At 35.1% G+C, this 14,837-nt stretch overlaps 1 protein-coding gene across 13 annotated transcripts in view; it reads left to right on the top strand.

The window, feature by feature from the left end:
* The window catches only part of OSBPL8 (oxysterol binding protein like 8), a 157,190-nt gene that overhangs the window by 83,558 nt on the left and 58,795 nt on the right, over nucleotides 1-14,837 (top strand). For 5 of the 13 annotated variants that reach the window (XM_023749748.1, XM_023749742.1, XM_023749745.1 and 2 more), the window contains one exon: nucleotides 1,602-1,739. In XM_023749748.1, coding sequence (XP_023605516.1) covers nucleotides 1,602-1,739 — 138 coding nt within the window. Of the gene's footprint in view, nucleotides 1-1,601; nucleotides 1,740-14,837 lie in introns of those variants that run through there. The other 8 variants (XM_023749751.1, XM_023749747.1, XM_023749744.1 and 5 more) reach the window with 2 other exon arrangements.

The raw sequence follows: 14,837 nt of genomic DNA, 5'->3' as shown, positions 1-14,837 counted from the left end.
AGGTAATAATGTCTTGGAACAGGGTGGTAGTTGTATAAGTGGGGAGAAATAGAAGGACTCCAGATAAATTTTGAAGGTAGAATATAAAGCTCTCAGAGATAAATGGGATGTGAAGTGTGAAAGAGGAACATTGAATAATACATCTAAGGTTTTTGGCCTGAGAACAAGGTGGAAGGGAATAGTGATTCCACTAACTGAATTAGAGAGAGGCAGGTTTGGAAGATAAACAGAATCAAGAATTACGTTCTGGATAAATTTGAGTTGCCTATTAAAGGATAGAGGCAATTAGCCCAGCTGGCATGGCTCAGTGGTTGAGCATCGACCTATGAACCAGGAGGTAACTGGTTCGATTCCCAGTCAGGGCAGATGCATGGGGTGAAGCTCGATCCCCAGTGTGGGGCGTGCAGGAGGCAGCAATGATTCTCTCTCATTGTTGATATTTATCTCCCCCCCCCGAAATAATAAAATTTTAATAAAAATTAAAAGAATAGAGGCAGTTATAAGGCAGGCAATTGGATATGTGAGTTTGTGTTCAGGAGAAGATATATAAATTTTGGAGTCATCAGTGAGTAGATTCTTTTTTTAATGGACTTGATGGGGAAATAATTTTTTTATGTCTTGGATGATAAATGGAAGTATTTTTGAAATTTAAGGAGCTAAAATATAATTTTGAAAACAGCACAGTAGAAAACATGATAAAGCAATTTGATTAAACGGTATGATTGAAATGCAAACATGAAGTTCTGGTTAAGTTAAAAATTTAGAGTGAAGACAGAATCATTCTCGCTCAAAATAAAACTAAAGCCTTTGTAGACTGAAAGCACAAAAACATAAAATAAAAGGATGTGGAAATCCTAGGACACTGTGGTGTTGCTCACAATTATTTGCCCTATTCTTTCATTGAGTATTTTTCTTTTTTTCTGTTCTCTCTGGAACTGGGCATTGCTTTCCTCTATTTGTAGCTTGGCCAAGTGGGAGAATAGCAGCCTGAAACACTATTTAAACTGGTTATTGGGGCAGCAAGCTTTTAAGAGCCAGACGTTGGAACCAAATCCTGAGTTAGAATCTTACCTCTATTACTTAGTCTTAGACGAGGCAATTTCTGAACCTCAAGTTTCCCATTTCTAGAACAGGAATTATACCTACTACCTGTGAAAATTAGAAATTAGAGTAGAAATTCTAATGAATGTACAACATTATTTTATACTACTATTTGTATTTTTTCTGATCACTAATGAGGTTGAGTATCTTTTCATATGTTTATTGACCATTTGTATTTCTTCTGTGAAATGGCTTTTGCTTATAAAGAGTTAATATTAATAGCACAGTAAATCTTGCAGTACATTTTCTTATCAATTGAATATGTTTTCATTTTTATAATCTCCATAATTTGTATACTTTTACTCATACATACCTATCAATTTTGGGGGAATTGAAAACAAAGTAAAAGAAAAACAATTATGCAAATTTATTAAAGTATTGAGTTGATAAAATTAACAAACATTGAGGCAGGTTCAATCATAGTTCTGTTCCATGTTATTAACTAGCCATTGTGTAAATTTAGCGCTGAAGTTCTAATACTTTTTCCCTTTTTTCTTGAGCTGTTATAGCAAACAGTGAAGAATCTCAACTTCTGACACCAGGAAAGATGACTCAGCGCCAAGGGAAAGAAGCTTATCCAACTCCAACCAAAGACTTGTGTCAGCCATCTTTTAGTCCTGCAAGCCTTCATAGTCAGGGTAAGAGTTGTGGTTTGAATGTGTTTTGTGTTGTTGTTTTTTAAGGGAAGAATTACATTTTGGATCTATCATAACTTTTATCTTTTGAACCCTTTAGCTTTATAGGGGTTTTTTGTTTGTTTTGGTCATACATACTATTCTTGAAATGAGTACATTTTCCTTTTGAGTCTTTTAATTTCTCTTATATTCTCTAGCATACTTTGTTAGTTATACCATTCTTCAAATTATTGGTTCTCAAATTTCTTAGTCTCAGGACCCCTTTACACTGGTAAATTATTGAAGAAGCCAAAGAGCTTTTGTTTATGTGAGCTAACCTATTGACATTTACTATATTGTAAACTAAAACTAAGAATTTTTTAAATTGTTTATTATTCATTTAATATTATAATAGTAAACCCATTATATGTGACTATGAATAACACATTTTTTATGAAAATAACTATGTGAGAAGAGTGGTATTCTTTTCCCGCAGGTTTCCTCAACCTTGGCACTATTAACTTCTTGGGCTGGATGATCTGTTTTGTACATTGTAGGATGTTTCACAGCATCACTGGCCTCTACCCACTAGATGGCAGTAGCACTTTCCCCAGTTATGACAATCAGAAATATCTCCTGACATAGCCAAATGTCCCTTGAGGGACAAAACTAATTTTTGATTGAGAAGTATTATTTTATAGTTTCTGAAAATTCATTTCTAGCTTTAAAAAAGACACGTGAATTTTTATATCTGCTTCTGTAGTCAGTGTTGTGATGTGATGATTTAATTGAAATACTATATGATGACAATCTGGCCTCATACATATGAGTATTGACAGTAATACCTTTTATACATAACTGTAGATATTCTTCTTTGATACTGCACCAAAACTGACAAGTGGTAGTTTCTTAAATGTTCATTGCAATCTGGAATCTGAAACCATATCAGTAAGCTTTTTATACTCTGTTGAATTAAAATCCACTGATCTATCTTGAACTTTGAATGGCTATTTACTCATATATGATTTTGAAACATTATGCATTAGTCATTGGAAAATAGTTGCTCACTGAATTATGCAGATCTACCAAGTGTTGACACATTTTAAAATATAGTATAAAGAAGTGCTTTAAACATATTTCTCCTTTTTCACATGGAATATTAAAACCACCTGTACTCAGGGTTTATGATTAATAATTTTTACTGCTTCATCAAGGACATTTGTAAGTGAAACTGGCCAGTTATTACAAGTTCATGGCAGTGAAGAAAGCAGTGACTACTACTATAGTTTGGTGCCTCTGCCTTGATCTGTGCTGAAGTGCTGGCAGTTTTACCCAACACTGCTTTTGTACCTTAAGTAGAAGTGTCAATGCAATGAAAAAGTATTATGAAATAGTTTTAACTTTCTATACCCTCTAAAAGAGTCTTGGGGATTCCCAGGGATCATAGATTTCACTTCCTAAATCTTAAATAAGTTTTATTTATTGGATTCTACTCCTTAGCTAAAGTTTATTTAGTCAAATGCTTTAAACTCTCCTAGGTTACTACTGATAGCTGTGGTGGAAAGACTACTGCTTTTAAAACCAAGAACTTAAATTTGGTGTTAGAAAGCTAATATATGTATTCAAGTTATCAAGTATTTTAAAAACGTAAATTTAGAGTTTTATACTGTCTGTATAACTTGTCAGGTTTTGGTGTTGTTACTTAATAAAATAGGCTTTAGTTCTTTTTAAATGAGTATTAACTGGTAAATAGTAAGTTACATAATCATTTTTCTACTTTATTTCAGTAGAAAATGTTTTTCTAGTCAAGTGTTAGATGGAACATACTATGTTAACATTTATTGCTTGTTGTTGGATATATTTTTTGGAAAGTTTGAATTTTTTTTGCCCAAATGTCTTTTTGAAGCCTGAAAGTGCATATATGGTACACTGGTATACATAAGTTTCATTAAGAAATGATACAGTTTACCTGGTTTTTCCATTCTATGCATCAGAATTTTGACTGTTTTAGATATGGTTTATCTGATTCATGTATCTGTGCACTAGAACATTTAGAGGACTTCTTTAACTTGAAACTTAATGAAGCAACAGAAGGGTTACTAATAATTTCCCTCATTTGCATCTATCAAGAACATTTCAGGCAAACAGGGAATTTGAGAGATTAGTACAATGAACACTAATATATCTATCATGTAGATTTAAGCAATTATTAACTTTTTGTTGTGTTTGTTTCATTTATTTAGAAGTGGGGCTGGAATATTTAAATTATAGACCTCATGATGTTGTGCCCCAGAATATTTAATGCATGTCTAAAAATTGGAACATTTTTATATTACCATAAAACCTTTTTACATCTAACAAAATTTATAATAATTTAATATAACCTAACACCCAGTTCATATTCAGTTGCCTCAGATTGTCCCCAAGTCTTTCTACTGTAGGCTTGTTACAACCAGAATCCCAGTAAGTTCATACATTATATTTGGTTGTTATTACTAGAGGCCCGGTGCACGAAATTCGTGTACTCTCTGGGGCGGGGGAAGGGTCCCTCAGTCCGGCCTGCACCCTCTTGCTCACCAGCTGTGAGCCTGGCTTCTGGCTGAGTGGTGCTCCCCCTGCGTTGAGTGTCTACCCTCTGGTTGTCAGTGCGTGTCATAGCATCCAGTGGTTCTGCCGTTTGGTTGATTTGCATATTAGCCTTTTATTAAATAGGGTATCACCTTTAATCCTGAAGAGTCTCTTGTTTACTTTATGATCTATTGTGCCTTTGACATCTTAAAGAAACTGGAATACTGTCTCTATAGAGTGTTTGACCTTTTGGATTTATTTGATTGCCTCTTTGATGTGTTGTTTTCACTTAAAGATGTAAGCACTGAATTGGTTATGACATTAGGGATTGAAAACATTGTGATTTCTAATTCTGTCATTCTTTTTACATTTGTTACTGAAATTTTTCTGTGAAGAGAGATCTTAATCATCTTAGGGATGCTTGATAAGCATTGTTCTGATTCTCAACATTTTCTGTGATTTTTTTTTTCTAAAAGTGTTAGTAGTGTCAGTGCTTTGATCTCTCGTTTCATTTTTATACTATCACCATCTTAGATAAGGTCCTTATCTTTTCATACCTGGGTCCATAGCCTCCTATCTCCTGACCTTGCCCTCCAATATACTAGGCTTATCTTCCTTAACAAAATAATCCAAATAAACAAAATTATTGTTATGTGTTAAGATGAGATTATGATGTGATTGAGGTTCTTCTAGATCAGGGGTCCTCAAACTACGGCTGCGGGCCACATGCGGCCCGCCGAAAACATTTATCCGGCCCACCGGGTGTTTTTGCCGCCGCTGCCTGTCCTGCTTAGCAGCCGACTCGTCCCGGGCCCGCAGTGTGCATGTGTGGAATGTCTGAGGGACAGTGAACTGGCTCCCTGTTTAAAAAGTTTGAGGACCTCTGTTCTAGATGTATATGGCCAGAAAATACATGGATTCTGTGAAGTAGGTCACTGAGAGAAATAATATGAAAGAGAAATAAAAGTTGTCAATGAAAATACCACTTTTTATTATTCATGCTTGTAACTGAAAACTTCATTAGATGCCTACCTTTATGTCATTCTCTTTCTCAAAAAGTCAACAGCTGACTGTTGCCTAGAGCAATGGCTCCTAAGTCTGAGAGTCACCTGGGAACTTTGCTTAGATACAGATTCTACTGCACCCTTTTAAAATCTCTAGGGTAAAGCTGTGTAATTATAAAGCTATCCAAGTGCATCTGATGTAACATTTGGACCAGCAAGTGGAAACCAGCAGTTGAGAGCATAAATTGCAGACTCCATAATATGGTAGTCAATTCTCTTAGTATATTCGACTTTACTCTACCCTTCCAGTTTCATTTTGTGTTCCCCTCATCATGAACCCAGATAGATGGTTTTCTTCTCTATTCCCCAGTGAGACTGTGCTTTTATTTATTCTGGTCCTCCATTGTGGAATATCCTCCCCCTTCCCTTTGCTTAGCTAATACTTCTCAAATCCCAGGGTGCTGTCAGTAAAAAAATGGCCTCCAAATAAGAATCAGATCTTCTGTGAAATCCTTTGTTGGACCTCAGAAAGATTTAAGACAAGTCCTTTTAGACCTTTTCAGCTAGACAAAAGTGCTTCAAAGAGTCTTAAAGGCATACTTTTCTAGAATCTCAGCTAGTCAAAAAACCTTCTAAGGCTCTTAAGTCTGATGTCCCATAGCACCATGACACTCAGTCCAAAGTAGAAAGTGGCCTATCTCAAATTTGTGGATGTGGCATCTGTCTAATGGAATTAATTTTTTTTTTAAAGTATATTGTATTGATTTTTTACAGAGAGGAAGGGAGAGGGATAGAGAGTTAGAAACATTGATCAGCTGCCTCCTGCACACTCCCCACTGGGGATATGCCCGCAACCAAAGTACATGCCCTTGACTGGAATCGAACCCGGGACCCTTCAGTCCGCAGGCCGACGCTCTATCCACTGAGCCAAACCGGTTAGGGCTGGAATTAATTTTAATAAAATTCATAGATAACTCACAAAGTTTTTATAAGAATGGTTCTAATAAAAGCACCACAGGATAGACAGAAAAGAATAGACATAGTTCAATTAAAAAGAGCCTTTGCGTGTTGGGGTATCCCAGTCTTATATGGCAGGAAGCAGGCCAATAAAGATACATTGTTATAAATATGGACTATTTCTTATGAAATAGTCAGAATGACTCACAGGATGGAGCTAGAACTTCAGAGGCAGAGTCAAGATTCACAGAGGACTATTTTTCAGGGAGCAGAACTGTGCTCCAATCAAGTTGCTGATGACATGTGCTGAGCAGATTTCACAATTGCTATGGTACTGTTATGGGCCTTCTGTATAACTCTATATCCCATACATCTTTGAACTCAATTGCAAAAACCAAAGATAGCATTGCAATTGTCTATTGAACCTGATTTCAAGCTAACAAGATCCTGGCCTTACAGCCAGTGCTGTAAAAGATGACATTTTAGTGGGGGTATAGGGGTGAGGGAGGGCCTTGAGTGTATTTTGCACGTGGAAGGAAGTCAGCTGGGTAAACTGTGGTATGTTTCATTTTCAAAGACAACTGCAGCATTACCTTTTATCTCACATGCTCTTTTTCTATATGTCCTTGCAACTTGCCCACCAAGAAGTGGAGTCTATTCCTACTCCACCTCTACCCCTATTGAATTTAGGCTGGCCATGTGCACCTTTTATGTGTTGGCTCCTGCCCTTGTAAAGCTTACAGTCTGGTAGCTTTCTGTGCTGGTAGCTGTTCTCCAACATGAACCTCACATGTAATATTGTTCCTGTGATTGCCAAAAGAGAGTCATACAAGAGAGTGAATGACCATACAGCAGGAAAATAATAACATTTATTTTGATGATAATTGTTGGACTCATACTAATAGCTACTATCTATTAAGCACTTACTGAGTTTGGCTGTCATGCCAGAAGTTTTATATGCAAAATTCTATTTAACTCTTGAAACCACCCCACAAGATATAGGAATAGTTACTATGTCTGCTTTATAAGTTTAAAAACTGAGGTTAAGAGTTGTTAAAAATTTCTTCAAATTTACAAAACTAGTAAATAGCAGAGGCAGATTCAAACTCAGGATTGTCAAAGCCCATAGTCTTAAATACTCCACTATACTGGAGTGCATTACAGTGTCAGCTGTTTCTTTTTTGTGTTATACACATCATGGTTTTATTTATTTATTTATTTTAAATATATTTTTATTGATTTCAGAGAGGAAGGAAGAGGGAGAGAGAGATAGAAACATCAGTGATGAGAGAGAATCATTGATTGGCTGCCACCTGCATGCCCCCCGCTGGAGATCGAGCCCGCAACCCAGACATGTGCTCTTGACTGGAATCGAACCTGAGACCCTTCAGTTCAGAGGTTGACGCTCTATCCACTGAGCCAAACCAGATAGGACCACACGATGGTTTTAGAAATTTATGTCTGCCAGTGCTTTAGAATCGCACAGATTCTCATTATTGCTCTTTTCTGGCTGAGTCTCTTTCAAGCTTATGATTTCATACCAATTTATAGTAGGTCATTAAAAACAGTTTTGTTTTTTGCAGTATGGTTTCCTTCCATCATTTTAGGATTTTCTTTTCCTTTTTTTTTTTAGGAACTCTGGAGACTATCCTTCCTAAAGCCCACACATACCATGATATTCTTTTATGTGTTATACATTTAAATTATGATGGTGAATCAGATTATTCCAAAAAATTGTGTTGTTGCCAGACTCTTTCCCTTATTCAAAGACTAAGTACCAGTTTACTTCAAAATAATTTTAACTTCAGTATGATTACAATCTCTTCAATAGGATGGTGTTGTTTTATGGTGAGTTGTTTGGGCTTAATGTATTTCAGTTGTTTTTCAAGAAAGAAAGACATAACTTAATTAGGTTTGTTGTCTCTCTGTTCCCCTCTACTTTTGAATAAGGACAATGGCCCGGGTGCCTAGAGACTAAATTATAGCTCATCCCTCTTGATCACGTTTGAGATTGTTATCAAAGCTTGTTGAGTAATATAATTTATCTTGTAGTTAGCCTTTCATTTTTGGTCATAAAAAGCTATTTTACATGTTGTTGTCTTTTAAATTATCTTTTAATTATAGTACTTTCTGAGAGAATATGAAATGTTGCTTTGCCAAAACAAATTAATCCAATTCAAATTAATTTTTTAGTATTTAAAATTTTAAAGACTTGGAAACTAAAAATTTTACCTACCTAATCAGTTTTATAAAATTAGTTTTAACTACTTAATTAGTTTTATAAAATTAAAATTAATGCTTGGTTCATCTAAGCTTGAATTAAAATGTCTATATTTAGTCTGTGTTTCTCTTATCTTTTAGTAACTTCTCTTAAACCTGAGAAGTTTCTTCCCCTTGAATGCTCTGGCAGCATTGAACATGACATAATAGAAAACGTCAAAGTAAAGGAGGGTTTCTTTGACCGAGAGTTTACTAGTCGAAAATGTACCAGATTTCCCAGGGCGACAGTTGTCGACATTGTTGGTATAATCTCAGGTGACTACCACTGAGTACCTTCATTAAAGTGGTTCATAGACAAAAGGAGACATAGGAGTCAGTTTCTTCCATGAATCGAAGCAGTTCTTCCTTCCTTGGTAAGGCATTTCTAGGATCAATTCTGAACATATATGAGACCATATGTGTATGGAACACATAACAAATGTGTTCTTGAATATGTGTGTTATATTTCATGAAAATTGTTTTACTAGAAAGAGAACTTGAATTTAATCTTCCCCCACCCCCACTATCTTTAATTTTTCTTTCCTGAATGATATGCTTTGGTTTAGAGCCATAGATTGTTTTCTTTAAAATTAATATAAATTAGAGTTTATGTTAATTTTCTTCTGAGTTTTTCAACCCTCAAAATATGTTAGATTTCTGAAGTTATTTCTTAAGACACGGTTGTTTTCTGTTTCAAAATTCCTTAAATTTGGGTAGTTGCTTCATAGAGCTATGAAAGTACCTATTAAGTAATAAAAGAGAATATATATTTGGCAAGTTAAGAAAATTAGTTAAAATATTTTTCTAAGTTTCTCTTCTGAAATATTGTAGTATCTATGTTCTTCAGTTTTTCTAATGCTCCTATAGGAGAAACTGAAATACTTTGAAAGCATTTATTGAAAAGTGAGAAAGAATAATTTAGCTTTATTTTAAGCATCTTTATAAAGATGGGAGGAGTCTGTCTCATTATTGCCAGGCCTTATTAATTACTTTTTTAACAAAGTAGTAAGATGAACATTAAGAACACTAGAGGATCCCATAAATGTCATTATACATATATGTGTGTGTGTGTGTGTGTGTGTGTGTGTAATTATGTTTTCATTTTACTTAAGACAACATTAAAGGATTATCAAATCTTACATGTACTAGTTTCCTAGCTCTTTTCTATTGTGATTTCCTCCCATTTGTTTCCGAGGTCTAAGAGGTTGATAACACCTTAGTAAGAGTGGTAAAATAATTTTACCTATACAGTTAACTGCTACAATTTTCCTGTTTTTATTTGAGGTGTGTAGAGACAAGTTTTCTACACTTTTGATAACTATGTAGCAAGATAATGTCAATTTAATTTACCAAGTAACATTTGCATATTTTCTGAGAGAAGAAAAAACAGTACTCACACCTGGGAGTACTTTGGTTGTTCCATTTCCTTTGGTTGTTGTAACTTTGAACATATATAAATTTTACTTAAGGATGAAACAGTGAAAGTTTAGCAAACTCATCTCTTTCTAGGTGAAGGAAGGATGTTTATGACAAATGGACAAATACCCCCTTGGGGATACTTTTCTAAGTTTCTCTTCTGAAAAGTGAGAATAATTTAGCTTTGTTTTAAGCATCTTTACACAGATTAGAGGAGTCTGTCTCATCTTTGATTTTCCAAGAGTCTCGTCTATAGAGCTGACCCTTATTTAGCCTCCTTTTAACATAGTTATATACTAGAAAGCAAGAACAAACCCAAAATGATATTCTCAGCTCAGGCCTTCACGAGTTAAATTTGTAATTAGAAAATTTAGGGAAAAGAAGTAGGGTAACATAAGGAAACATGAAAACATGTAAGTGAACTTTCAGTTAAAAAACAACACACCTTCCTAGTAAGAACATTAAATGTTAGATACAATGTTTTACAATTTGATTTTTAAAATGTGGCTGAATTGTCAGTAGTGTAACAGAATTAATGGGGGGGGGGGGGCAGAATTATTAGAGTAGGAATCCACATGAGCACTGGAGCCAGCATTTGTCCTGACTAGCACTTGCTAATATCTGAAGGTCTGAAGCTTGGGTTTTAACAAGAGATTGGAGGAAAGGCTTATTCATGATGGAAATTTGAATTGGAGATCACTTCACATGAAATTAAGAGTCCTGAGGGCAGCATTCTTAGTTTAAAAACAAAAATTGGACAACAGGGCCACAGAGGAAACTGGTGGTGTATTTGCCTGTCTTGGTCTTGTCCCTAGGTAGAATGGAGGAGAGAGGGATTCTTCCTTCAGACATACTGATAATAGGCTTGGGGCCAGAATTCATACTATTTCTGTGGCAAAAACAAAAACAACTCCCAGTTTAGTTTAAAATGATCTTGGGTTATATTAGTATTCTTAGGTGTTCGGATGAGTTGACACAGATCCTTTTTAGAGAAAGAATATTTTAAACACAGGCCTCAAAGAATTACATATCTATAATACTAAAAGGGTAATAATGCTAATTAGACCAACGTCTTCCGGACGTCATTTCGGACATTCTTCCTGATGAAGTCGGGGCTGGAGGGAAGCCAGCCAGGGTCCTGGGTTCCTGCTGGCGGCCAGAGGAAGGAAGCCCAAGTCCTGGGTGCCAGAGGGAAGCCAGTGCCCACAGCTGGGGGAAGGAAGGCCTACTTTTGCACGAATTTTTGTGCATTGGGCCTCTAGTAAGCTCATAATTAAAAATCAATAAACAACAACGAGTTACCCATTAAAATATGCACTCATTAAAATGGCTAAAATTTAAAACACTGACAACACCAAATGCTGACAAGGATGTGGAAAAATCAATAAACATGGGAAACAAGCCACCATCAGAGAGAATCTGCTTAAACTACCTACCACCCAGTCCAGAGTTTGCATCAATTGGAATAAGTTTCAAATTATGATTTAATGGGTTAAAGGCAATATAAAAGAGATAATGTGAAGGACCTTTCAGAATTGATGAAAGACAGTCCTCTGATTAAGGAGGCCTAACAATTCCCAAGTAGGAAATCTAAAAAATAGTGGTTTAACACTTATATATGAGAAGAAGGAAGGCTGAAAAGTACTGAATTAACTAAGCATTTAACTTAGAAAAAGAATAGGATTAACCAAAAGAAGATAGAAGGAAGGAAATAATAAAGAAAACAGAATAGGCATAGTTGAGAGTATCAGGAAAAACAAAGTTCTTAGAAAAGCCTCAAAAGAATTATCAAACCTTTGGCAAGATTAAGGGGGGAAAAAGAGGAATAGACATCATTGGCAATAAAAAGGAGACAAGAAAAATACAAGCAGATATTTCAAAGGTAATATAAATAACTTAAAGCCAATACATTTGAAAGATTTTAACATCTCTGAAATTGGGTTGAATCTTTAATTGATAGTGTTTTACAATCTCTGTTGGCCATTGTTGAATACTTTATAACATCTGTGAATCTGGGATATGTGTTATGCATGTTAAAATTGCCATCAGTCTCCTTCTCTCCCCTCATATTTTATGTCATTTCTGAAAGTCAGGAACATAGCCAATAGTTGATGGCATCTTAGAATTGATGAAATAGAAAAAGAAATATTCCTTAAATGAGGCTTGTATAAGAAAAGCAGACAAGGACATTACAAGAGAGAAACGTTATAAAACATTCTTGCTCATGAACCTAGATACAGCAATTCCAAATAAACTGTTAGCAAACTGAATCAAGCAAATAAAAAATAATTAATTACAACCACATTGGGGTTATTCCAGGTTTGATATTAGAAAATCTATGGTTGTCATTTAACACTTTAACAGACTAAAGAAGAAAATCAATGTTGTCATCCTACTATAAAGAAAACAGATTTGAAAAGTTTAACATGATTGGGGGGGAAAAAACTCAGCAAATTAGGAATAGAAGGGAACTTTCTTAACCTCGTAAAGTTAGAATTAGGAACAAGAAAAAGGTGTATACCATCTACACTTTTTTTTTTTTTTTTAAATATATTTTATTGATTTTTTACAGAGAGAAAGGGAGAGGGATAGAGAGTTAGAAACATCGATGAGAGAGAAACATCGACCAGCTGCCTCCTGCACATCTCCTACTGGGGATGTGCCCGCAACCAACGTACATGCCCTTGACCGGAATCGAACCCGGGACCTTTCAGTCCGCAGGCCGACGCTCTATCCACTGAGCCAAACCGGTTTCGGCAACCATCTACACTTTATTTCAACAATACACTTGAAATGTAGCCAGTGAATAAGGTAAAAAAAAAAAAAGTAAACGAAAAAACAATTTTTTATTTATTTGCAGCTAGTACAATTATTTAAACAGATTCACAGGTGAATTCTGAAAATTATTAAGAAGTTACTGGATATATGTTAACTGCAGCAGTAACAAATGGTTAGGAAAATGTAATTCAAAAAATGCTGTTTAGAATAACAGGAAATAAGGTACATAGCAATAAGTCTAACAAGAGATGAGAAATACCTTTACATAGAAAAGTATAACATGTATTCTCAATAAATGGAGGGACATACCGTGTTTCCAACTCAGAATTCAATATCATTAGCATGTCACTTCTCAAGTTGATTTCATCTGTTCAGTGTGTTTTGAATCCATTTCTTAACAGGATTTTTTCATGGTATTTGATAAAGTCATCTTTTTTTAATTCTCTAGGGAGAGCAAAGGGCAAAAAAGAGTCAAGACATTCCTGAAGCAGCAGAACCAAGCAAGGGTCAGGTGACTTAGCCTTCCTCTGGTGTTCTAGTAAATAGGGCAGGAAGTATAGGGGCTGAAATAGACACAGAGATGAATGAAACACAAAGAGACTTAGAAACAAACCCAGCATACATGGAAGCCTCAGTTTATGGCACATTACTCAAATCATTCGGGGAAAATTAGTTTATATATTTGAGAAAAAAATGAAAATAGCTTTCTCCCACTATTTACAAAATCAATTCCAGATTAAATGCGAAAGATAAAGCTTTTAAACTTTATAAACTATAGAAAACTTTTTATATCCTTGAAGTAAGAAAGGGTGAACCACACACACAAACTGAAAAGAAGACTGACATTCTGCCTTGGTGAACTTAAGAATATCTGTTTATCAAAAGATACCATAAAAATAGTGAAGAAACAGATGGTGATGCATGTAACTGACAAAGAATTAATATTCAGGAAAAGTAAGGTACTTCTATGGGTCAACCAAAAAGACCAAAACCCACTAGAAAAAAATGTCCAAAACTCATGAATAGCTATTTACAGAAGAGGTAACTCAAATGGCGATTAAGTGTGAAAAGATGCTAAACATCACTAGGAAACTGGCAAAGGTAAATTAATACTATAATGAATTGCCATTTCACACCCACCAGATTGAAGTAATATTAAAGTCTGACAATTACAAGTGTCAGTGAGGATGTGAAACAACAGGAACTCTCATCTGCTACTGGTGGAAGCATGAGTTGGTAGAATGATTTTGGAAAACACGTTTGACACTACATAGTAAAGTTGACAATGAGCACACCCTAACCCAGGGGTGGGCAAACTTTTTGACTCGAGGGCCACAATGGGTTCTTAAACTGGACCGGAGGGCCGGAACAAAAGCATGGATGGAGTGTTTGTGCGAACTAATATAAATTCAAAGTAAACATCATTACATAAAAGGGTATGGTCTTTTTTTTTTTTTAGTTTTATTCATTTCAAACGGGCCGGATTCGGCCCCCGGGCTGTAGTTTGCCCACGGCTGCCCTAACCCTAAGTTTTTATACTCCTTAGTATATCCTAGACTTAGTGAAACTCTCACAAAATGTGTACCAGCAGAATTGTTTGTAAGAGGAAAAGATATGGAAAAATTCAAATGTTCCATCATCAGTGGAATGAATCTATATTACGATATCTTTACATAGTAGTATGTCATACAGCAATGAAATGAATGATTTAAAGCTATCGGCATCAATATGGGAGAATATAAAAAACAAATTAAAATTCATGCAGTATGATGACATTTATGTAAAATGAATCAATACATATTGTGTAGGGATAGATACACGAATGAGTAAAAGAGAATTTGGGATAATGGTTAACTCGGGTTAGATGGGAGGGGGATGCAACCAGACACACTTGGGAATCTTCCAAGGTACTTGTAATGCTCTTTTTTATTTGTTGGTGGTCATTAGCTAGGTTTTCATTTTTATTAGTAATGTTTAAAATGTACATATGTTATATACATTCTTGTGAAAAAGATGAAAATGCATCTCTCTTTTTTTTTTTTTTACAGTATAGTGTGTTGATTGATGCTGGTTCCTGTGGTTCTTTCTTAGTTATATAACTAGATAGGAAAAATAATTACACTATATATAAGTTTGTTAT

The sequence above is a fragment of the Myotis lucifugus genome, unplaced genomic scaffold (assembly GCF_000147115.1).
Source record: "Myotis lucifugus unplaced genomic scaffold, Myoluc2.0 scaffold_9, whole genome shotgun sequence".
Lineage (NCBI taxonomy): Eukaryota > Metazoa > Chordata > Mammalia > Chiroptera > Vespertilionidae > Myotis > Myotis lucifugus.
The sequence above is the reverse complement of the archived record's forward strand: the minus strand, read 5'-3'. Positions and strand labels throughout refer to the sequence as shown.